Raw genomic sequence first — 23,297 nt, 5'->3', positions numbered from 1 at the left:
TGACAGTTGGCTCACTTCCCTCCTTGTTACCTTGATTTTAGCCTCTAACCGTCTTTTCCCATGGTGGGTATTGGGTCTCATGGTTGCTCTTATAGCCAAGTATCTCAAGGATCACTGATGCTGAGTTGTAGATCAGCTCATTGGTTTCTGTTATGGTGTTGGTAGGGATCGTTCTCAATGCTGCATTCACATTTTCAATGAGACTTTCAGATGGTACTTCACTCAGCCGTTGTAATTGGCGCCGGGGAGGCCTGGTTGTCATTCGGGTCATGATTCTCTCTCTCAGGTCAGCAGCTGTCTCGTTCAGCTCTGTTTCGCTCATTGGGCCGTGTATCCCCTCACTGGGTGGGGACTTGTAGTTAAGTCCCCACAGTCCTGACATCCGGGTTCCTCCCTTTTGCCGTAGCATTTGTGTTGTATCTCGTCAATCTCAAGTTGTGATAGCAGTTGCCGTTTGCGGATGTTGGAACACTGAGCTACTAGTTGTTTAGCGCTTAGTGTTGACTGGGGATGTCGAAGTAACCATTCCTTCCCCAGTCTTTGCATGTAACCTCTCTCTCTCACTAGGGTTACTTGAGTAGTAGCATTCCAACAGATCCACATTTTCATCTCTCGCCCATTTCCGTCTTGTTCCAGTAGCCCATTTGTCATCAAGGTGCTCTGGTTCCCCAACACCTGACGCAGACCTTGTTTGGCCGGGCGACGTCTGAGCCGGCATGTTATGCAACTTAGTATCTCTCATGGTATGAGTAGGCAGTAGCTTGAAGGGTCTTGCCTAAGGACCCAGACTGGATTCGAACCCTGCCCTCTCGGGTGATATACTGATGCCTTATGTATTGAGCTATCCAGACAGCTATGGCTGACTGGATATATATATATATATATATATATATATATATATATATATATATATATATATATATATATATATATATTATATATATATATATATATATATATGTATATATGTGGATAGAGTACATGATTAAATCCTTGATGACATTATAGGTTACAAATTGCCTTTTTGTTACTGCTTTTTTTAAATCTGTGTTTTTAAAATGTGTGATTAATCTTTGTCAGCATAAACAGGATGAAGACGACATGAAGAGGCTAAAGTGACACACTCCCATTCATGATCAAAGATACGATCTTATTGAGACATGAAGGCACATGGAAAAACACTTAACTTGCAACTGTGATGTATCCTGAACATAAGGTCCTTAAGTAATAGGTTTAGAGAATAATGATACTTAGATCATTTAAACCCATAGGGACTAGGATAAGTACTGATGGAATTAAAGTCACCTCCATAATACCTGAAAAGAAGTTAGTTTGTTCTCACAGCAGATACTCATATTTGCAAATCGCATTATCCTGATGACAAGTAACAAGTTTTTAAGATCAGATAGCACACTAATGTCTTTTAGTAAAGACTACCAAAGCAAAGACATATAGTAGAAATATGATAATAAATTATAAATTCAACTTTAAGAAACAAATAGTTCCACTGACAACATAGGACGTAAAATTTTGCTTTGCTTTTGTCAGTGCTGATTAGCGTTAATGAATGTTATGCAAGTGTTATGCTTTCTGTACAATATATATATATATATATATATATATATATATATATATATATATATATATATATATATATATATATATATATATATATACTGTAGTCGTAAAAGACAGCTTTAAATTACTAGATGTGCTGTAACTCGACAACTCAACCTTTTAATTAAATATTTAAACATTAGGAAGTTTCTCATAATTTTCAATGTTTCTTCTTCAAGAGCATGATTGTTTTAAACTGTTAAATGACATTCCAACAACAGTTTTCTTGATGTTTTGAAATGATAAAAAAAGTATTGGATATATGTGTTTCATGATGTAAAGCTACCAAAATATGCATATCTTAAAGTTTACAGATAAAATCAATTTTAATATAAACCCTGTGTTGCTTGATGCCACAGAACTCCAATCACAAAATAAAATGGTTTACAAAACTTACTTGAGTACATGTGTTGAACCGTTGATCTGCGTGGCTGTGCAGGTCGTGCCTGTTGCCATGATGGATGGCCTGCGATACCTCTTCCTCCCGCAACACAGGATGATGAGGAAGGCACGGCGGAAGGATTTGTTGAGGAAGGCGTAGAGAATGGGGTTGAGCATGGAGTTTATGTAACCCAGCCACAGGCAGGCGGTCCACAGCTGTTCGGGCACTGTATAGCCTATAAATGGGTCCACCACATTGGTGACAAAGAACGGTGCCCAACAGAGGCAGAAACATCCCATAATGATGCATAGAGTCTTTGCTGCTTTTGTTTCTGTTCGCATACGGTGGTTGCGTTGATGGTCAGCAGACTCTGATGTTCCACCCACTCCTGGGCTTGCACTGGAGGTGCCAGGAGTGCAGGCTCCAGCCCCGCCTGCCCGCTGTAGCATGCTGATCTGCAGGGCGTGTGCGCGAGCCGTGATGTAGATCCTCTGGTAAGCCAGCACCATGAGGATCAGAGGGATGTAGAAGGCCACCAAAGAGCAGGTGAGGGCATATGGCTTGTTGACCATAAAAACACAAGAAGTGGAGTTGCTGCTTCCATTGTGGCGCCTCTCCTCAATCTGGGAAATACAAGGATAATATGAAAAACTCACATACCACAAAGAATACTTAATTTTAAAATTAGATATTGATCCTATACAGTTTGAGTTATTTATCAACAGCTGTCAACAGCTATGTTAAACACTCTTCTCTTGCAATTTGTCAGTCAGTAACTTTGCCTAATTATGCCATATATGGCACAGATAAGTTTTTGTTTATCTGAGGAATCTCTTCATGTTGTCTTTTTATACTATCAAGTTTATGTAGCTTTCTGTCAGGGTGTCTATCAGAAGAGACTAACACCAAGATTCTCAGTAATAAATACTCTGCATGGATCTGGTGTAATAGCAATTCAGGCCTGTTTTTCTTCCGAATTCCCAGGAAACAGTTAAAATTGTATGGTGTCATTAAACAGAAAACACCTTCAGTGACAGATTGCTGCATCCTGAGTGCACAAAGAAGCATTATTGTAGATCCTTCCTCCTAGCAGCTGTTGCTCTACATACCGCTCCTACCATACTCAATCAGTGCTTACATTAGTTATGGGCCAGACGACACAGAAACCTCAGCACATGCGCTGAGCAGACAAGATGAAATCTCAAGTCGGTGAGCGCATCACTTTAAGGAAAACCACATGACTGATACCGTTCCCGTGTCGTGTAGATGTGGCCGTGCAAAACTGCACTGATTAGGGAGAGAATGTGTCGACACGTTTGTGGGTTTTGTTGGATGGAGATACTTTGTGTTCTTTGCTTTGTGTTGGTTTTTGGCTTCGTATTTGAACACAGGCATGGATCAACCAAGGAAGAGGAGATTTTCTCCCGTGTGGGATAATTTTGATCTTAAGGACAATGGAAAATAAGTATTCCGTTCTCATTCCTCTTTATATATATATTTTTTTTCAGATTATTAAAATTATTTTCCATGGGATATTTGAGTTAGTTTACATGGATCAACTTTTATTTATATTGTAGGTGGAAAATGTAGAATTTGCTCCCAGGTTTTTTCTTACTGTAAGCTCTTCCACAATGCTGAGGCATCTTTCTGGTGCATCTCAGACAAAAGAATGCAGGGTCAGCTGAAGAGAAGAGAGCATGACCCGAGACTGCAGACCATGTTGAGAGATTATGTAAGAGTAATCAAATATCGATTAGTCTGTAATATTGCCCTTACTTTGTTAAGTCAGGAAAGTTATGTACTGGTTGAATTTTGATAAATTTGTACATTCCACCTCATTCCATTTCTTTTTATTTGAGCTTGAACCTGAGAATCATTAAAAAAAATGTCTACTTACTTTTGTAACAAAATCTTTTATTTATATTTTACTTTAATACAGCAAAAGTGGAAAGCATATTTAGTATGAGAACTTGCACTTCTGAACTGTGATTTGCTGTGATATGAGACATCTTTTGAATGGAACAATCCATTGAAAATTCCACATTTTCCCCTCCTCATTCACTACAACCCAACATCCTCATCAATTCAAATAAAATCAATTTTATTTGTATTTCACATCTGCAGTGCACTCAGCTTAGGAAAAAGAGATTAATAAAAAATGAATCTCCATCCCCAGATGGAAGGTTGTTTCTTTTCAGGAAGTGGTCTGTTTAAAAATGAAATTGTAAAGATTTTGTTTCTCAGTGTCTGTTGACACTGTTGTCTCTTGCTTAAAGGGACACAGCAGTAAGACAATTGGGTTATAAACAGGATACAACACAATAACTTGTTCACAGCCATTCAGGATGGACTAACTTTTAAATAAGGAATGGCTTATGGAATTTGAACTGGGAAAATTTTTATTTAATTGACCCCCAACCACCCCACTGGAAACAGTAAAAAAGAAAGAAAGAAAAAAATCAACCTTATTTAATCTTTTTTAAATGGTTTTATATAGAAATTCTTCAAGAAAAATCTAAATCATCCAATATTTCTCATATCTTCAATAGTTAATTACAACATAAGTTCAATAAAATATCTGGCAACTGCTAAATTACTGTTGCCTCGTGGAATATCATTACAGAGCCCAAAACCACTCAAAACTTGTTGACTTGTCTTGGGATTGAGGGTGAAACCCCTGCTTCTCTGGTCAGTCGATACAAGGAATTCCTGAAAACAACAACAACATAGGACAGCACAACCAACTACTGAGATGTTGCAAAGTCTGCCTCTTGTCACCTTAGTCCTGATTTGTTTTGCTGAGTTTCAGATCTTTGGTTGGTGCCAAAAGTGACTGGCTTCACAGAATAATCAAACAGCTCTAATTAGACCCGCAGAGATCTGCTGCCACTGAATGGGGCAAACTTTGGATTGCAGCTGCACTAAACTCATGTTTGTGTGTATTTGAAAAAAGGGAATGGAATATAGGTGTGTGTGTGCGTGGGTGTGTGGGGGTGCGTGGGTGTGTGTGAGTTCTTTAACTACACTTTGGCCATACTGAGCGGCCCAGTCTCCCACTTGACGAGCAACTCAGACGTGATTTCTGCTGGCAATAAGGCAGAGAAACTAGAGAGATTTACTTCTGACTTGGCAACAGTGTGTAGCATTTTTAACACACAGATCCTGAATTAATTTGTCAGATAAGTATTTCATTCATACTTATAACAAATAAAGCTTAGAAAATTATTTTTATTGTGTAGCCAGTGTTACCTGACAAAAAGTATTTGTCTGTCTAACGGATTAATTCTTGGCTGTTTGGGCTTTGTTTTTCATTTGTGCTTTTTGATCATTTTTCTTTTTTTATTTTAGGTTATTTCTTTAATTTCATTATCAAACATTGTGGAACATAAAGCTGATATGTTGATCGTTCTCCTTTTTCTGCTTTCATAAATGTTTTGTTCTTGGGGAGTTTCTTCACTCCACTGTCGCTACATACAGGCTCAGTATAAAGGATTGCTGTAAAGTCAGTTACTAAATGCAGATGTTTCCTACTAATTATGTGCTTGTCCAGAAGTGAATGGTGCAAGTAACTTCATTCAGTGAGTAAGATAGAAACCTTTTCAACTTTGAATATTTAACTAAGCTAACCTACATAAAACCGGATGTACATTTCAATAAGTTACTTTAAATGCTAAAAGATCAACTTAAATTTTTTAATACTACTATTACTAATAATAATAATACAAAATCTGCTTTTAAATACTGCTTTCCTTCCAAGAAAATATTTTGATTCAAGAGTAACAAATGTTTTGGTTCAAACTTTTGGCTTTTCAAATTAAATAACAGAAAAATGTATTGCTAAAACAAAATACTTCATTCAAAAAACATCATTTACATTCTAGTTGAAGAAACACAAACTGACCGCCTGTGTTGGCGTTGTTTCATTTGTTGGCATGTTTATGTTGTTTTCATGGCAACATATGAGGCATTTCTTCAGTCTAGTAAACAAAGATCCATGAAACAACAATTAATCTCATTGTTGCATGTGGACACTAACCACTTATGCAAACAATGTTCTGAAATAGTTTTATTTGCGATTATTTTTTATAGCTTTGGTTGCCTGCAATTGCTTTGGTGCCCACTGAGATGCTCAACATATTTGACAATATATAAAGCACATAACTAAGTAACCTAAAGTCTAAAATAAATCTTTTTCCAGCTGTAATTCGAACTCTTGCAACTCACCAAGTGGTCAATACCGATGCTGTTCCAGCCCTGCATGATGGGCAGGAAAGAGATGAAAGTGGGAATAACCCAGCAGCCACCGATCATTAAAGCCACTCGCATGGGCGTCATTTTGTTCCGGTAGACCAGTGGCTGGCAGCAGATAGCGTAGTACCTGCAGAGAGATCATTGCAGGAAAGAAAACTGGATCAGCTCATATCAAAAGATTTAGCAGGTTTTTCAGTTCATCAGAAGCAGCCAAAAGAAATCAAGCTGCCAATAAACCAACAAATATCAAATTAGGCTTTATCCCAATGACAGTAACCCAGCTTTTTAATCAAAAGTACTTTGTCCATGGAAAACTCCAGAAGATGCAGTGTGCTGCTCTGACTTTGTTTATTGTTCTATATTTTAAATTTCCTCTCTTGGGATGATTAGCAAAACTATGCTGCAGGTGAATTTGAAAAAGCATTCTAACACAATACCCATGTTGCATTAAATCTTTACACAGAAAAAAATCTCAGAACATTGTATTGTTGAAATATTTTGAATTCAAGAGAAACAAGATATGCTTTTTCTGTTGCATATTGTGGGTAAATGCTCGTCAAGGACAGAGGAGATGCTTTAATTATTTAAAATATGTGGATGGAAAGATTTTCTGACTTAGAAAATATTTTAACCCTGTTTCAATGTTACCAGTTTTAAATTATTTTATTCTGAATATGACATGCAATGAACTTTTTTGCTGTGCTACAAGCAAGAACAAGATCATAATTATTACCAAACTTGCTTATAGAGGAGAGAAAATAACATTGAATGATACATTGCGTTAAAGAGCTTGTAAAGAAATTCTGCTTCAGTTTGAAATCTAATACTACAAAAGTTTAACTATGTGCAGACCAGTGTTGTATAAAGTACTGAAATCTCAGAGTCAAGTAAAAGTATAGGTAACTCTCCAAAATATGACTTTGGTAAAAGTCCAAGTCACTGAATGAAATGTTCCTTGAGTTAAAGTCTTAAAGTATCTGAAATGTCTTGTACTTAAGTATGGAAATTACTGTAAAAATGGATGTACTCAAGTAATGTGATGAAAAGTGTAAGTAAAAAAAAGTAAAACAAGGCAAATGCTGTTTGAATGACATTTTTTATATTTTGGTAAACTTGTCAAATTCAAACCCCGAATCGGACGCCACAGATTGACGTCATGACTGTCTGAACCAAAGTCCAAAGACTTTGGAGGCTCTCTGTAATTTGGTCACGAATCCCTTTTCTGTCTTGCAGACTGTAAGAACAAACCAGTTAGAGGCAGGTTAGATTATAATTTCTGCCTTTACCCCTCTACATCTATCCCTCCATCTTTTTAGATGTAGGTTTTATCATAGACTGAAGACGAGGGTTCATTGACAAGTCCAGCCACATGAGACGAAAAAGAAAAGTATTAGTCCCCGTGCTTTTTTTAAAGACGTAGTCTTTAAAAAAAAGCGACAAGGTTTGACCTTGCCACTCGAGGGGCCTTTTTTAAAAAAGACAAAAGTCTTTAAAAAAGAGGCCATGTCACTAATACTTCCCTTTTCCATCTCTTGTGGCTGCATTGTCAACGAACCCTCTTCTTCAGTCTATGCTAAAGCCTACATCTACAAAAGTAGATGTAGAGAGAGGTAAAGGCAGAAATGATAATCTGGCCTTCCTCCAAGAGGTTCGTTCTTACAGTGAGCCTGCAAGACAGAAAAAGGATCAGTAAAGGTTGTAAAGGGCTTACATTCAAAGACTCTGGTTCGGCCGGTCATTGACGTCAGTCCGTGACGTCACAGTTCTATTTACATACAATCTGTGACGTCACAGTATTTAATGTAGGCCCTTTATGGGTGACCAGACGTCCCCGATTTTCCGGAAAAGTCCCTTATTTTAGCATTTTATGAATGAGGGGGAAAAAAATTCCCTTTAGATTGTTATTACGATGGCCGGAAACTTCATTGCCCTTTTCCACCGGCTCGGCAGGAAGTGGTAAAAAGTGTGTAGCGCACAACCATAGCACTTACGGTAGCTGCTCGCTCCTGTTAACGTTACAGAGAAGAAGACGAGCGTCGCAGCCAACAGCCAATCAACTTCAAGAAAAGCAGCGCGCGCTGCCAGAAAGACAACAAGCTGGAAGAAGAGAGCTCGAGTTTTCACCAGCTGACCTGATTCGGTACGTGTGAAACAACGTGTTTTGTCTGAACTGGGCTAATCTTTGCCGTCATGAAGATTTGGATCAATAACATAAAGCTAAGTTTTTATTAACAAACACATCAAGACGACGAACAGCTACAGAATTAGCCAGAGTGAGATAAATCGCAACAGGGTGATAAATCATCGCAAAGGAAGATGTTTTGCAATTAACTGGTCATCGTCGGGTCGTATGTTCCAAGTGTAAAGCAGTGCTTAAGTGTTCCAACAGAGGGTGCTGTTGTTTTCTCTAAATGCTAGCACTATCGCAATTCTGACATGTTGTCCTGCCGGGGACACCGTAGTGCCGGGGATTTTTGTGCGTGAGCTGCTGTATTCCTTACGGTGTGTTTACCGCCTGTAAGGTAAGCAGCGGCTCTGCTAGCCCGGTGTAAGATATACATTACATTAATATAATGAGCTGGTGATGTTTGATTATTTTGTGAAAGGAAAACGATTGAATGCTGACGGTGTGTTTACTGCCTGTAAGGTGGACGAAATAAACGCGCCAAAGTCTCCCCACAACGAATAGCCGCAGGAAGAACATTAATGACAAACTCAAGAGAATTATGATATGAGTGGTTACTAAGAAAGAGTCCAGAACAACCAAGTCCAGAAAGTAAAAGTCCAAGGTCAAGGTGGGCTTCATGTGAGATGACCAAGGAGGAAAGCAAATAATTAAAAAGTGAGGCTGGAATTTATCAGAGACCTTTGGACAGAAGAGACAAAAGGTCCATCAGCTCTAAGGTCACAGACACCAAACCTCTAAGAAGTTTGAACTACCATCATTTTTAATTGAGCCAGAATTTATAGAAATATTACTACTGTGGAGAGACGCGGTCCTGCTGTTATACACTGCTCAAAAAAATAAAGGGAACACTCAACTGTGTTATTTGAGTGTCGAGTGTTCCCTTTATTTTTTTTTTTTGAGCAGTACATTTGATTTTTAATGTTTAAGTATTAATAAATATGTAAACCATAACTGTCCCAGTTTCTTCATTTTATCTTGATAAATTTGCTCTTTCTCTATCGCCGAGCGAGAAATGTCCAAAGATTTAGTCTTGGAAATCTGGTCACCTTTCATGCAAATGAACATTTCCTGTATGTCAAAATGAACTTCACTTCAGTCGTCAGATTATCCTAAGGATGGATGGAAAAAGTAAAAGGGCCCGCATGCAAATGCCATATGTAAATAGTACTGTGATGTCACCTCCACCTGATTGGCTCATCTGGTCACGTGATCCTGTTGCATATTCAAAGCCCTAATCATACGTCACAGAATGACGTCATGACGTATGAACCAGAGTCTTTGAATGTCGGCCCTCTGCCACTATTTGGTCACTAATCTTTTTTCTCTCTTGCGGGCTGTTTGTAAGAACGAACCAGCTAGAGGAAGGCGAGATTATCATCTCTGCCTTTACCTCCCTCTGCATCTGTCCCTCCATCTTTTTAGATGCAGGTGCTATCACAGTCTGAGGACGAGGGTTCGTTGACAAGTCCAGCCACATGAGACGAAAAAGAAAAGTATTAGTGCCTTGGCCCTTTTTTTAGAGACTTAGTCTTTAAAAAAAGACGTGGTTTGAGTTGCCACTCGAGGGGCCTCTTTTTTTGAAGACTACGTCTTTAAGAAAAGAGGCCTTGGCACGAATACTTTTCTTTTTCATCTCATGTGGCTGGACTTGTCAACGAACCCTCTTCTTCAGACTATGCTAGAACCTGCATCTACAAAGATAGATGTAGAAAGAGGTAAAGGCAGAAATGATAATCTAGCCAGCCTCTAACTGGTTAGTTCTTACACCCTGCGAAAGAGGAAAGGGATTAGTGTTAATTTTAACTCTTTAGTACCTTTAGACATTTAACCCTGAGTAACACTAACTTTTATTAGTTTTTTTATTAGTTTCTATTCAGTAGAAACTTACTGAATAGAAACTAATAAAAAACTAATAAAAGTAAAAATACCCATGTTGCATTAAATCTTTACACAGAAAAAAATCTCAGAACATTGTATTGTTGAAATATTTTGAATTCAAGAGAAACAAGATATGCTTTTTCTGTTGCATATTGTGGGTAAATGCTCGTCAAGGACAGAGGAGATGCTTTAATTATTTAAAATATGTGGATGGAAAGATTTTCTGACTTAGAAAATATTTTAACCCTGTTTCAATGTTACCAGTTTTAAATTATTTTATTCTGAATATGACATGCAATGAACTTTTTTGCTGTGCTACAAGCAAGAACAAGATCATAATTATTACCAAACTTGCTTATAGAGGAGAGAAATAACATTGAATGATACATTGCGTTAAAGAGCTTGTAAAGAAATTCTGCTTCAGTTTGAAATCTAATACTACAAAAGTTTAACTATGTGCAGACCAGTGTTGTATAAAGTACTGAAATCTCAGAGTCAAGTAAAAGTATAGGTAACTCTCCAAAATATGACTCTGGTAAAAGTCCAAGTCACTGAATGAAATGTTCCTTGAGTTAAAGTCTTAAAGTATCTGAAATGTCTTGTACTTAAGTATGGAAATTACTGTAAAAATGGATGTACTCAAGTAATGTGATGAAAAGTGTAAGTAAAAAAAAGTAAAACAAGGCAAATGCTGTTTGAATGACATTTTTTATATTTTGGTAAACTTGTCAAATTCAAACCCCGAATCGGACGCCACAGATTGACGTCATGACTGTCTGAACCAAAGTCCAAAGACTTTGGAGGCTCTCTGTAATTTGGTCACGAATCCCTTTTCTGTCTTGCAGACTGTAAGAACAAACCAGTTAGAGGCAGGTTAGATTATAATTTCTGCCTTTACCCCTCTACATCTATCCCTCCATCTTTTTAGATGTAGGTTTTATCATAGACTGAAGACGAGGGTTCATTGACAAGTCCAGCCACATGAGACGAAAAAGAAAAGTATTAGTCCCCGTGCTTTTTTTTAAAGACGTAGTCTTTAAAAAAAAGCGACAAGGTTTGACCTTGCCACTCGAGGGGCCTTTTTTAAAAAAGACAAAAGTCTTTAAAAAAGAGGCCATGTCACTAATACTTCCCTTTTCCATCTTGTGGCTGCATTGTCAACGAACCCTCTTCTTCAGTCTATGCTAAAGCCTACATCTACAAAAGTAGATGTAGAGAGAGGTAAAGGCAGAAATGATAATCTGGCCTTCCTCCAAGAGGTTCGTTCTTACAGTGAGCCTGCAAGACAGAAAAAGGATCAGTAAAGGTTGTAAAGGGCTTACATTCAAAGACTCTGGTTCAGCCGGTCATTGACGTCAGTCCGTGACGTCACGTCACAGTTCTATTTACATACAATCTGTGACGTCACAGTATTTTAATGTAGGCCCTTTATGGGTGACCAGACGTCCCCGATTTTCCGGAAAAGTCCCTTATTTTAGCATTTTATGAATGAGGGGGGAAAAAATTCCCTTTAGATTGTTATTACGATGGCCGGAAACTTCATTGCCCCTTTTCCACCGGCTCGGCAGGAAGTGGTAAAAAGTGTGTAGCGCACAACCATAGCACTTACGGTAGCTGCTCGCTCCTGTTAACGTTACAGAGAAGAAGACGAGCGTCGCAGCCAACAGCCAATCAACTTCAAGAAAAGCAGCGCGCGCTGCCAGAAAAGACAACAAGCTGGAAGAAGAGAGCTCGAGTTTTCACCAGCTGACCTGATTCGGTACGTGTGAAACAACGTGTTTTGTCTGAACTGGGCTAATCTTTGCCGTCATGAAGATTTGGATCAATAACATAAAGCTAAGTTTTTATTAACAAACACATCAAGACGACGAACAGCTACAGAATTAGCCAGAGTGAGATAAATCGCAACAGGGTGATAAATCATCGCAAAGGAAGATGTTTTGCAATTAACTGGTCATCGTCGGGTCGTATGTTCCAAGTGTAAAGCAGTGCTTAAGTGTTCCAACAGAGGGTGCTGTTGTTTTCTCTAAATGCTAGCACTATCGCAATTCTGACATGTTGTCCTGCCGGGGACACCTTAGTGCCGGGGATTTTTGTGCGTGAGCTGCTGTATTCCTTACGGTGTGTTTACCGCCTGTAAGGTAAGCAGCGGCTCTGCTAGCCCGGTGTAAGATATACATTACATTAATATAATGAGCTGGTGATGTTTGATTATTTTGTGAAAGGAAAACGATTGAATGCTGACGGTGTGTTTACTGCCTGTAAGGTGGACGAAATAAACGCGCCAAAGTCTCCCCACAACGAATAGCCGCAGGAAGAACATTAATGACAAACTCAAGAGAATTATGATATGAGTGGTTACTAAGAAAGAGTCCAGAACAACCAAGTCCAGAAAGTAAAAGTCCAAGGTCAAGGTGGGCTTCATGTGAGATGACCAAGGAGGAAAGCAAATAATTAAAAAGTGAGGCTGGAATTTATCAGAGACCTTTGGACAGAAGAGACAAAAGGTCCATCAGCTCTAAGGTCACAGACACCAAACCTCTAAGAAGTTTGAACTACCATCATTTTTAATTGAGCCAGAATTTATAGAAATATTACTACTGTGTGAAGAGACGCGCTCCTGCTGTTATACACTGCTCAAAAAAATAAAGGGAACACTCAACTGTGTTATTTGAGTGTCGAGTGTTCCCTTTATTTTTTTTTTTGAGCAGTACATTTGATTTTTAATGTTTAAGTATTAATAAATATGTAAACCATAACTGTCCCAGTTTCTTCATTTTATCTTGATAAATTTGCTCTTTCTCTATCGCCGAGCGAGAAATGTCCAAAGATTTAGTCTTGGAAATCTGGTCACCTTTCATGCAAATGAACATTTCCTGTATGTCAAAATGAACTTCACTTCAGTCGTCAGATTATCCTAAGGATGGATGGAAAAAGTAAAAGGGCCCGCATGCAAATGCCATATGTAAATAGTACTGTGATGTCACCTCCACCTGATTGGCTCATCTGGTCACGTGATCCTGTTGCATATTCAAAGCCCTAATCATACGTCACAGAATGACGTCATGACGTATGAACCTGAGTCTTTGAATGTCGGCCCTCTGCCACTATTTGGTCACTAATCTTTTTTCTCTCTTGCGGGCTGTTTGTAAGAACGAACCAGCTAGAGGAAGGCGAGATTATCATCTCTGCCTTTACCTCCCTCTGCATCTGTCCCTCCATCTTTTTAGATGCAGGTGCTATCACAGACTGAGGACGAGGGTTCGTTGACAAGTCCAGCCACATGAGACGAAAAAGAAAAGTATTAGTGCCTTGGCCCTTTTTTTAGAGACTTAGTCTTTAAAAAAAGACGTGGTTTGAGTTGCCACTCGAGGGGCCTCTTTTTTTGAAGACTACGTCTTTAAGAAAAGAGGCCTTGGCACGAATACTTTTCTTTTTCATCTCATGTGGCTGGACTTGTCAACGAACCCTCTTCTTCAGACTATGCTAGAACCTGCATCTACAAAGATAGATGTAGAAAGAGGTAAAGGCAGAAATGATAATCTAGCCAGCCTCTAACTGGTTAGTTCTTACACCCTGCGAAAGAGGAAAGGGATTAGTGTTAATTTTAACTCTTTAGTACCTTAGTTAGACATTTAACCCTGAGTAACACTAACTTTTATTAGTTTTTTATTAGTTTCTATTCAGTAGAAACTTACTGAATACCAGGTTGGCCTGTTCTGCCAACCTGGTAATATCCAGCAATCTGCATGTGTTAAAAAGAAAATCTACTATATCTTATTACATAAATTGCATGCGATACTTTTTCCACCTTGCACTTTGAATAATTCTACATACTGAAGAAATATGTGTTAAATGTATTGATATTTGTATTCTTATATATGCCACACCTTTTGATAAGCTATCTTTGAATGAAAGCGACGTGTAAAACATGAAAGTATGTTATTCCACGTTGAAAAATGTTTTATAATTATGGGTCATGTTTCAAAATAAATTCATCTTTTAAAATCATTGCCTGTTTATTAGATGTTTATTTTCCAAAGACTTTTTAAAAGTTCCAAATAATAATATGTCCACCTGATTAGTATTAATCTTAGATACTCTTATGAAATTGAAAAAAATACAATGGGAGAATTGATATTTAGAATCTAACACCGACAATCTGTGTTAGTGACAGCACTCACTAACACAGATTCACATTCAGATACTGGATGTGAAGCAGTTTATCTGCAGTCAGTATGGTTAAATCTGATACCATTATCAGATTTAACCATACAAAAGGTTAAACTTGTTTTGTTTTTTTTAAATCACTGACCATAACATTGACTATTGCTTCTGTTGCAGGTCCCGGGTGTCAGGACTACTGTAACAGTAATGATACAACCTGGAGGACAAACAAACAGGAGTCAGTGTGACCAGTGTAGTTCTGCGTTGTGTGTGTGTGGTGATCGGACAAACCACAAAGCACCAAGTCTGGGTTTGGAGGCGATCTCCATTTATTAATCTGTAAATCGGAAGATATTAGCATTAGCACATAGAAACGGGTGCATCCCATTGGTGGTGATGAACAAGCCCAATCAGTAGGTTGGGTCAAAACATTTGTGTTCTCTCTCTCACTTTTTTGTAATGAGTAACTAAACCACACATTGAAAATGTATCAGAGTAAAAGTATGCAATTAAGTTCGTAAATATAGTGAAGTAAAAGTGAAAGTTATCAAAAATGTTCATACTCGAGGAAAGTATGAAATACTCCAAAATATACTTGAGTAAAGTGGTGAAGTATTTTTACTTAGTTACTATACAACACTGGTGCAGACATGTATACAATATATGTCTATTATTTATGAACAGCTAAACATGTTGAAATGATTTGTTTGCAATTAGATTTTTGCTTTTTTTATTCATTGTCACCTATTCATTTGTTGTGATGTACACTTTGTCTTGCTGCAGTGAAAAGTTATGGATTTCAGAGAGAATTAACTTAATTCTTTATATTCTTAATTTAATCTTTTCCATCTTATTTTTTCTACGCTTAGATATTTAAATTCAAAAACGGTTCCCAATTTTTAGCGCCTTTCTTATCCATCAGACAATCAAACTTTATTGGCCTGGGTTCATAACTGCACAAACAAAAGAAAATGCACATTATAAAATCACTCAAACATTATTGGCAACATGTTTATTTACAGTTATTGTTTGCTATTTTTTTCATATTTAAAATAAGAGCAAAAGCCCTGAAACTGCCATCTCATATTTAATGCTCAAATTCTCCAAGCATACATTCCCATCTACACCAGCTTAATGTTTCATCATCTAACTGTCTATGTTATTTCATTAACTGACTGATAAAATCTATGCTTTAGGCATTGTGTGTATAATATAACTTCTACTATCTACCCATTTTCTATACTTGTTCAACTCTCCTGCCACTACTGCCTATCCTTGGCAGTCACTGTTTATACTCCCTGCAGGTCATCAGTTTATTAGAGAGACACAGGACAACCATGGCTATAGGGCAGTTAATTACATTCATGTCTTTAGTCTGTTGGAGGAAACCAGAGTACCCACAGAAAACACACAAAATGGGAAAACATGCAAACTTCACACAGAAAGGTTCAGAGTATAATTCAAATCCAAACAGCATGTTATCAGTCAATGGTATCAAAATAGCTACACTTTATCTGAAAAGGATTAATAAAAATGCAAACAGATAATTGTGTGAAAGAAGGAAGGCGAAAACAGATTAATACTAAATACACAAAATGAAAGAAGTGAGACTAAAATACATTAAGATAAAAAAAAAGTGAATAAACAGAAGAGGGTTTATGAGATGAACGCATACTGTAACAAATCCGCTTCATCTCTGCATGTGGAAGTGTTTGTTTGTGCAAACAATCCGGAGCTTAACTGTCCTCAGATTACAGGAAACCGACAATGTCAACCGGCTAAACTTTCTGACCTGATGTTTCGATGTGTAGGCGTATATTTGCAAACAGGTTATTTGTGTGGGCCTTTGAACATTCCAGCTATGCCAAAAATAATGTCCAACAGCATCACATGTGGGGCACAGTACTTAAATGTCCACTGATTCATCCACATCAGTGAATTTATTGTGTATTCTTACAGCAAAAATAAATATAGAAGGTATGACGTGCAACATGGGTGAAAATATGTGCAGGTGGAATACAGCTGCTAAGGGGGATATTTTAGTTTAAATCAATTTGTCTTGTACTAAACTATGGTTTAAGGTATACTCACTACAGAGCCATCCCCTACAAAAATCTTTTCACATTTAAAAATGCAAGCAGGTTTTTTTTTTTTTTTTAAGCCATTGGCAGTATACGATGGATGTAACATTTTAAAACTAAAAGCTACGTGTCTTACATTTTGATATTGTGCTAACTCTGAAATATTGACCCTGAGGCTCATTTCTAATATTTTGAGTAAGAAGGGTGGCATTTTTCCTTGTTGTGGAATAGTGAAAGCTTAAAAAGATCCTTGTGTGGCCAAAAGAAAGAACCATGACCTGATTCTTAGCACAAAGAGCTGGGGGTTTGCCATGTGGGTTGCACCCCTGTTTGTGGTGTTCTTGGGCAGACTCACAATGAACATGAGAGAGTCTGTTCAGATCAGCAGGATTGTATATCCCTTCCAGTCAGGGAAAGTCTTGGGATTTTCTAAAATGAGATTGAGCAAGCATATGAGGAAAGGTATGTCCGAGTATCTCTCTTCTTGTCCCCCCTTCTCAATCTCGCATAAACAATGTATATATTAAAAGCAGAAGCCCAAAGCTTCCACAATCACTATCCATGTCCAGTTCAAACATCAGCCCAATTTAATTTCTGTAAGCCACATATGAAGGACATTTGCATGACAGAACTATCTAGTTTTGTTCCTCTGCCAAATGTGGGTTATGTTGTCAACTGTATTACACATAGAAAAAAAAAATCCCATCAATGTTGTTCTTAATTTTGAGATCTTTTTTTTTTTTTCTGCATCAAAAGTTGGATATTAGTTTTAAAATTTTTCTCAAGTTTTAGTCAACCCCAAATCAATAAAGCTAAACTCCTTACTGGGCAGATTATCACTTAACTTCCTTGAATTATGTAAGACACAAAATATATACAAGTATTGTAGCAAACTGTGAGTGAATTCATGTTTCTACAAGAAACAACCATCTTGTTTTAATGAAGGCATATGTCAAAGATAAAGAAGTATCAACAGGTGAGAACTTTATTATAATGTTGTTACCTTCTAGAAAATAAAGGATAAGTAAAAATGTGTTTTTTTATTTATCTTGGTTGTGTTGCTGCTACTCTATCTCAAAGCACAACAAACCCCAATTATTTAATTTTTAAAAATACCCACATTAAGCTTGGGAACATTTTAAAAGAAAGTTTTGATATCTAGCTCATAAATTTTCTTTACACAGTGGCTGAGCTGATACATTTTTTTAACCTTTGCCTGTTCTCGGGAGGCTGAGTGAACACTATGCTCTGCTGCAGGAGCATTAGAGCTAATCCAGTTTATGCCATCCTCAGTCACTGTGGATGCTTCCCTGCCTGCTCCTCTGTGATCCTAACTCATTACCTACTTGCAGTGCGTGGCATTTCACAGCCATCAGTAATTTGGAGTGCTTGTGTGTACTGTGTGTGGTCTCCATGTGCCGTGGCATTAAGAAAAAAAAGGTCAAGAGGCCCTTTTTCTCTTTAAATTCCCAAACTAGTTGTGTTGAAAGGTTGCAGATTGATTCTTTAATGGTTGATGTGCAGGTCTGAATGACAGAACTCGCCTTCATGTCTGCAAATGTGAATCCTTGAATTTTGTCAATACAAGTGCCCAGAACCACAGACACACACAACTTCCAGCACGTTGTATCCAAGTAAACCCCCGCAGCTTGAGTGCTCACAGAAAGGAATTAGATGTGGACAGAGGAGCGCATTCCTATTCTTCAACACATTAGCCTGAGTAAGATTAGAAGCAGGCAAAGCACAGTTGAATGGCAGCATGTCATGACCACGGGCACTTTAAATGGCCCCTTTTTCCCTTTGATCCACAAAACACGTCGCTCTGTTTATTTCTGACATTTTTATTCTGACATTATTTACTTGGAAGCTGGTTTCTGAGACCAGCCAAACCCAAAGTGAACTGCTGTGCTCTACATTCGCATGCAGCTGTAGCACATGAGACATCTGCAAAGGACAACTGTCTACAGATTCAAATACAGAACACTATGCACAACATAGTAATTATTCTTATCTGGAAGTAAACAAAACTGCATTGGTTTAATTTTCTGTGATGCAGTACTGATGTTACTGTGACTATATGAACATGTAATAATGTCTGTCACAACTGAGCGTAAGATATTCACCATCAACACATGTTAAAATGTGAAACCTACCCGATTTTGGAGCAGTGTGATCAGTTCTAATAAATATTAGTTCATGGAAACAATAGATTATGATGAGTGCTTTGATGCTTCGGTACATGTGAGCTATTAGAAATTTCCAATGTAGTCCATAAGGTCCTAGATTTTAAATATCTGGAGCTTTAACATTAGAGTATGGTACGGCAAGGCTGTTTGAATATTTACCAATATAATGCCTTTCAGAAATGTCTGTATAAAAATATAAAATGTTAGGTATGTTAGACAAAGTATTTATCTTTTATCCACCAGAATTGCTTCTACTTCATTTAATTGTGCTCTACATCATAAAATGCTGTGAACAGGATTCATCTTCAATATTTCTAAAGACAAAAAGCGGGTCAGACAGCACAAATGAGGATTTTACTTTGTTTCATCATGACAAAAAAGATACTCTAATGAGTATGCAGTTATATTTCAATTATGTTAGACTCTTTTATTCTTAATGTTCATTTCCTGATTTTCTTGTGCTTTATATTGTGAATATCTCTGAGTTAGCCACTTTACTACTGAATGCCTTTATGTTGCCACATCCTGCTTGCAGCAGTTGTTATTTTCAGCCTCTACTCAGAGGCTTTTCAGGATCGTAAGCTTAAATTATGAATAAGAAGCTTTATTTGCAGCTGTTCAGTTTTAATTCATGCTTCTGTTCAGTTCCCTTCTCTTTTTTCTTCTCATTCTTGCAGTGTGACTTTTGTTTTCTTTGTCACGCTTACAAAGAAAACCTTTGTTGTCTGTCAGCCAAGTGATGAAGAATAAAACAGAAGCATGTGCGTGTTGATGTTAATTCACTTTTCTTTGACGAACTGAACAATAACTTTGCTTTCATTGCACTCATTTTGTTTATCATTTGGTGCTTCAGTTAGTTTTTCAAAACTTGATTAGACACTAAACTCTTACTTGTTTGATGATAATATCTCTAAAGTTTGTATTTGATTTGATCATGTGTTGTTCACCTTTCATGGAGCTCAATGAATTTTGTGAATGTAAAAAATGTGCATTTTTACGTGATTCATTTAAAAGACTCTTGCCGCCTTCTGTTGTGACTCAGTGATGCATTCACCATATGCTTCCTTTAAAAGATTATTATAAGCAGAGGATAAATGTTTTCTGTCTTTGTTGACTTCGTTCTTCCCCGTCAATATCTAAAACATAAAAATATTGACAATGGTATTTCCACCTGCATTTCACTCATTTGACACATGAAACTCAAAAATATTTAGATTATTTTAGGTTGGAACATCATAAAACAGCTATTTATAAAAATAAATATATCAACATCTATAAATTATGACGCTTAAAACAGAGATTTACCTTAACAGAGATGAGAGCAGTTCACTTTACTGAACAGCTGAACAGCTTTTCAACATAAATAGAGCTATTGCAATAGTTGCTTTTTAAAGGCTACTGCAAAAAAAAAAGAAAAAAAAAACATATTCAGACAAATATAAACACCGTCCAGATGGTAAACAGACTGTCTTAAAGTCTGTTATAAACACATGCTCCATCATTCTGTAAGTTAATGGATAAGCATTCAGATGACTGAAGTTGTGGTTTGTGTCAGAAATTTTCTTCTTGAGCCTGGTTTTCCACAGGAGCAGAGGTCAGGCCTCTGGATAACAGTTTTTTTTTTTCTTGGCTATTCTGATAAACTTGTGGCAGCTGGCAGCCCACAAAGCAGAGTGTGAAAATGTGTCTAGAGGCTTGATCTTTGAGCCGCCTCTCTACCTGTCATAAATCAATCACAGGTTTTCTCTACGGTGAACAGATTCCACTTTTTCTCTTTGGTTGTTTGTTTAAAGCTACATTGCACATTGACCTAACCATATAACTTATAAAGTGCACATCCTTGATATTAAAGCCAGAGGCTCTACCATCCAGGTGAATATGTTAGCACAAGAAAATTGAATCATGCACTAAAAACTGATCTTTTTCCTCACCACCATCACTATATCTATGACCACTATGAGGGATTTCTGAATATATTTCTGTAAAAGTCAAATACTCAACTTAATTGATTGCCTTTTGAAGCTGCATGGTCGTCCAGGAAGAGGAAATGCTGCAAGTCAAGGCAATTTGCTGGGCTTCCTTGGATGGAAAGCTCTTTAAATTAAGTTGAATAATGAACTGAACTGATGCACTGTGTAATAACTAATATAAATTGGAACGTTTTTGTGATTAAATGTGAAACAACTTATTTTGTACAAGCATACATATATAATATATGTATATTGTTTGTGTACATTGTTGGCTTAATTAGTAAAGCATATTTAATTGTTGCTTTTCACTGGTAATTACATCAGTTCTTTTAGGAGATAGATAAACAAGATGTTTTTTTGTTGTTTTTTACTGAGCAAGCTGCTCTTCCTGAAATAATAATGTCAAGCCTCTCTGCCTCTTGGACAACTTCGATCCAAAACCTCACATCAGTTTGAAATTCAGAATATACTTCATATGTTATGTGATCAAAAGGTTCTCACCTAAAGCACTTAACCGCAGTTATTTTTCCCCACAGAGAAACTCAATGGTTTCCACTGATATGTCTTACCATTATCTGTGCCTTCAGGGTAGAGCTGCATGTCAGAGAAAATGCCTTTGTGCTTTTATTATCATCTATAAGACCTTGCTCCAAGTCACAGCCTGGTTATGAGTCCTAAACAGTCTGTGGGCTGAATTACTTTATTAAACATCCATTTGCCTGGCAACCTATCTAATGTTACGCACCGAATAGTGTAAAGGGAGCAAAAAATTGAGCCAAAAGGTTTATGAGCTTCGACTAAAGAGATAATAATAATAATAAAATTGTTCTTGTTTTTTCTTTTAAACAGAAAACATCACTAGCATGCAGTTGAAACAACAATCTCTGCCTCAAGATGTTTGTCTGACCTACTTCACCAAAAATAAACATCAAAAGTTCACAAGATCCTAAAAAGATTTCAGTCCTTAGTTAAACTAAATAAAACACCTCTGGGAATACTGCCCAACTCAATGATGAGATGATTATTTTCTCCACAAGATGGTCTCTGAAGCTACACAAATACTTTAAATTTATGCTTCCAACAGGTGTTTCTACATGGTAAAGAATGATGCAATCTGTGATGGATTGTATACTGCTATATATGCAAAGTGATTAATCATATAATTAAGCACCACTCAACTGAGGTCTGAAAGAAAACAACTAAAAACTTAATCAGTAGGTTATCTAGAAAGAACCCTGTATTCTTGAGTTTTTGCAACCTCTTTATGAAAACTTAATATGTTTTTGATTCTCGTAGCCCTATTTCTGAACCTTAACATGCTGCAGCTGTTTTCCTGATGTAATAAAATTAATGTAAAAAAAAGTTTATATAATAAGAATAAATCATTGTTAAAGCGTCAGTAATATATTATCAAACTGACAGATACATTTCTGCACAAAGAGGAAAAATTGGTTCCAAAAGTCTCTGATTAAGAGGGATTAAGCAAAACTCAGTTAACTTAAATCTGATGAAACATGTTCCAGTTGCCAGTGCCAGTTTTTGTTATTCGTTAATATTAATATACATTTGTGTCTCGAATATTTTTAGACTTCTGCTTAGCTTTACATATCAACTTAGAGTCACACTTAGGTTTTGCTTCAAAGGCTTTAAGGACATTTTCATTAGCTCATGGTCAAATCCTGCAGTTTTGCATAAGAATATTCTTTCATGCTCTATTTCTGCAAGTCTTTCATATTTACAAAAAAAGTTGATAACACTCAGAAATAACAAGCCAGAATAACATTGCCGTTGTAGTTTGTTGAGGCTGCATAATCTAAAACTAACCACTGAGTCAGTAATACAGAAACTGTATTGGGTTGTCTTCTAGATTAATCAAATTTTCTTTAAATATACTTTAAAAGAAACAAAAGAATTAAATATTTTTATTAAACTACATAGATCAGTTTAAAATAGGATGGTCAAAAGCAATATTTCAATATTAAAGTAACTTATTTGTGATGAGTTCTTGTGTGCATATTATTATGTATTTATATTAATACATTAAGCTTATATTAAGCTGATATTATATATTATATTACGACATAAAGCTTTTATTAGCTTCTTAATTTTTTTGTTTTATTTTCATTTATTTGACTCGAGACGCTGAAAACAAGCAAAACTGCTAATATTTAGTCGATCCTTCCTACAGAAGAGGAACCTTATAAAGAAAAGCCTGATCTGTCACTGCACAGAATACAACTGTCATTTTAAGGGACAGTATAACAAAATTATGAATCAGGTTTCAGTGCACATGTTAAAACAAAATCTATTCTTTGCATTTTGTTTTTAAATTAAAATAACTGATGATTTTTAAAACCGTTTTGATGTGTCTGAGATCTTTCTTTGCGTGTTTACCATAAAATATTCAGGTGAAAAGCATGTGCATGTCAGACTTAAAGAAGGGCAAGTAAAATAGAAAATGAATTCAAGTGTGAAATACTGGATGATGTGCAAAGACAATGCATCTTGTTCCTTAATAGCACACAGATAAAAGCTTCAACAAAAACACCCAAACAGGCAGCCAATTACAGTAAGAAC

General features: G+C 36.8%; 1 protein-coding gene across 3 annotated transcripts in view; it reads right to left on the bottom strand.

Annotated features, from left to right (window-relative positions):
* Positions 1-23,297, bottom strand: part of htr4 (5-hydroxytryptamine receptor 4) — a 133,151-nt gene that overhangs the window by 40,641 nt on the left and 69,213 nt on the right. For 2 of the 3 annotated variants that reach the window (XM_055030817.1, XM_055030816.1), the window contains exons 5-6: positions 6,224-6,377; positions 2,015-2,622 (exon numbers count right to left, since the gene is read on the bottom strand). In XM_055030817.1, the coding sequence (XP_054886792.1) occupies positions 2,015-2,622; positions 6,224-6,377 (762 nt within the window). Of the gene's footprint in view, positions 1-2,010; positions 2,623-6,223; positions 6,378-23,297 lie in introns of those variants that run through there. The other variant, XM_055030818.1, reaches the window with a different exon arrangement.

The sequence above is a fragment of the Poeciliopsis prolifica genome, unplaced genomic scaffold (assembly GCF_027474105.1).
Source record: "Poeciliopsis prolifica strain line A6 unplaced genomic scaffold, Auburn_PproV2 SCAFFOLD006, whole genome shotgun sequence".
NCBI lineage: Eukaryota > Metazoa > Chordata > Actinopteri > Cyprinodontiformes > Poeciliidae > Poeciliopsis > Poeciliopsis prolifica.
Note: the sequence above shows the minus strand (reverse complement) of the source record. Positions and strands in the feature narration are given on the sequence as shown.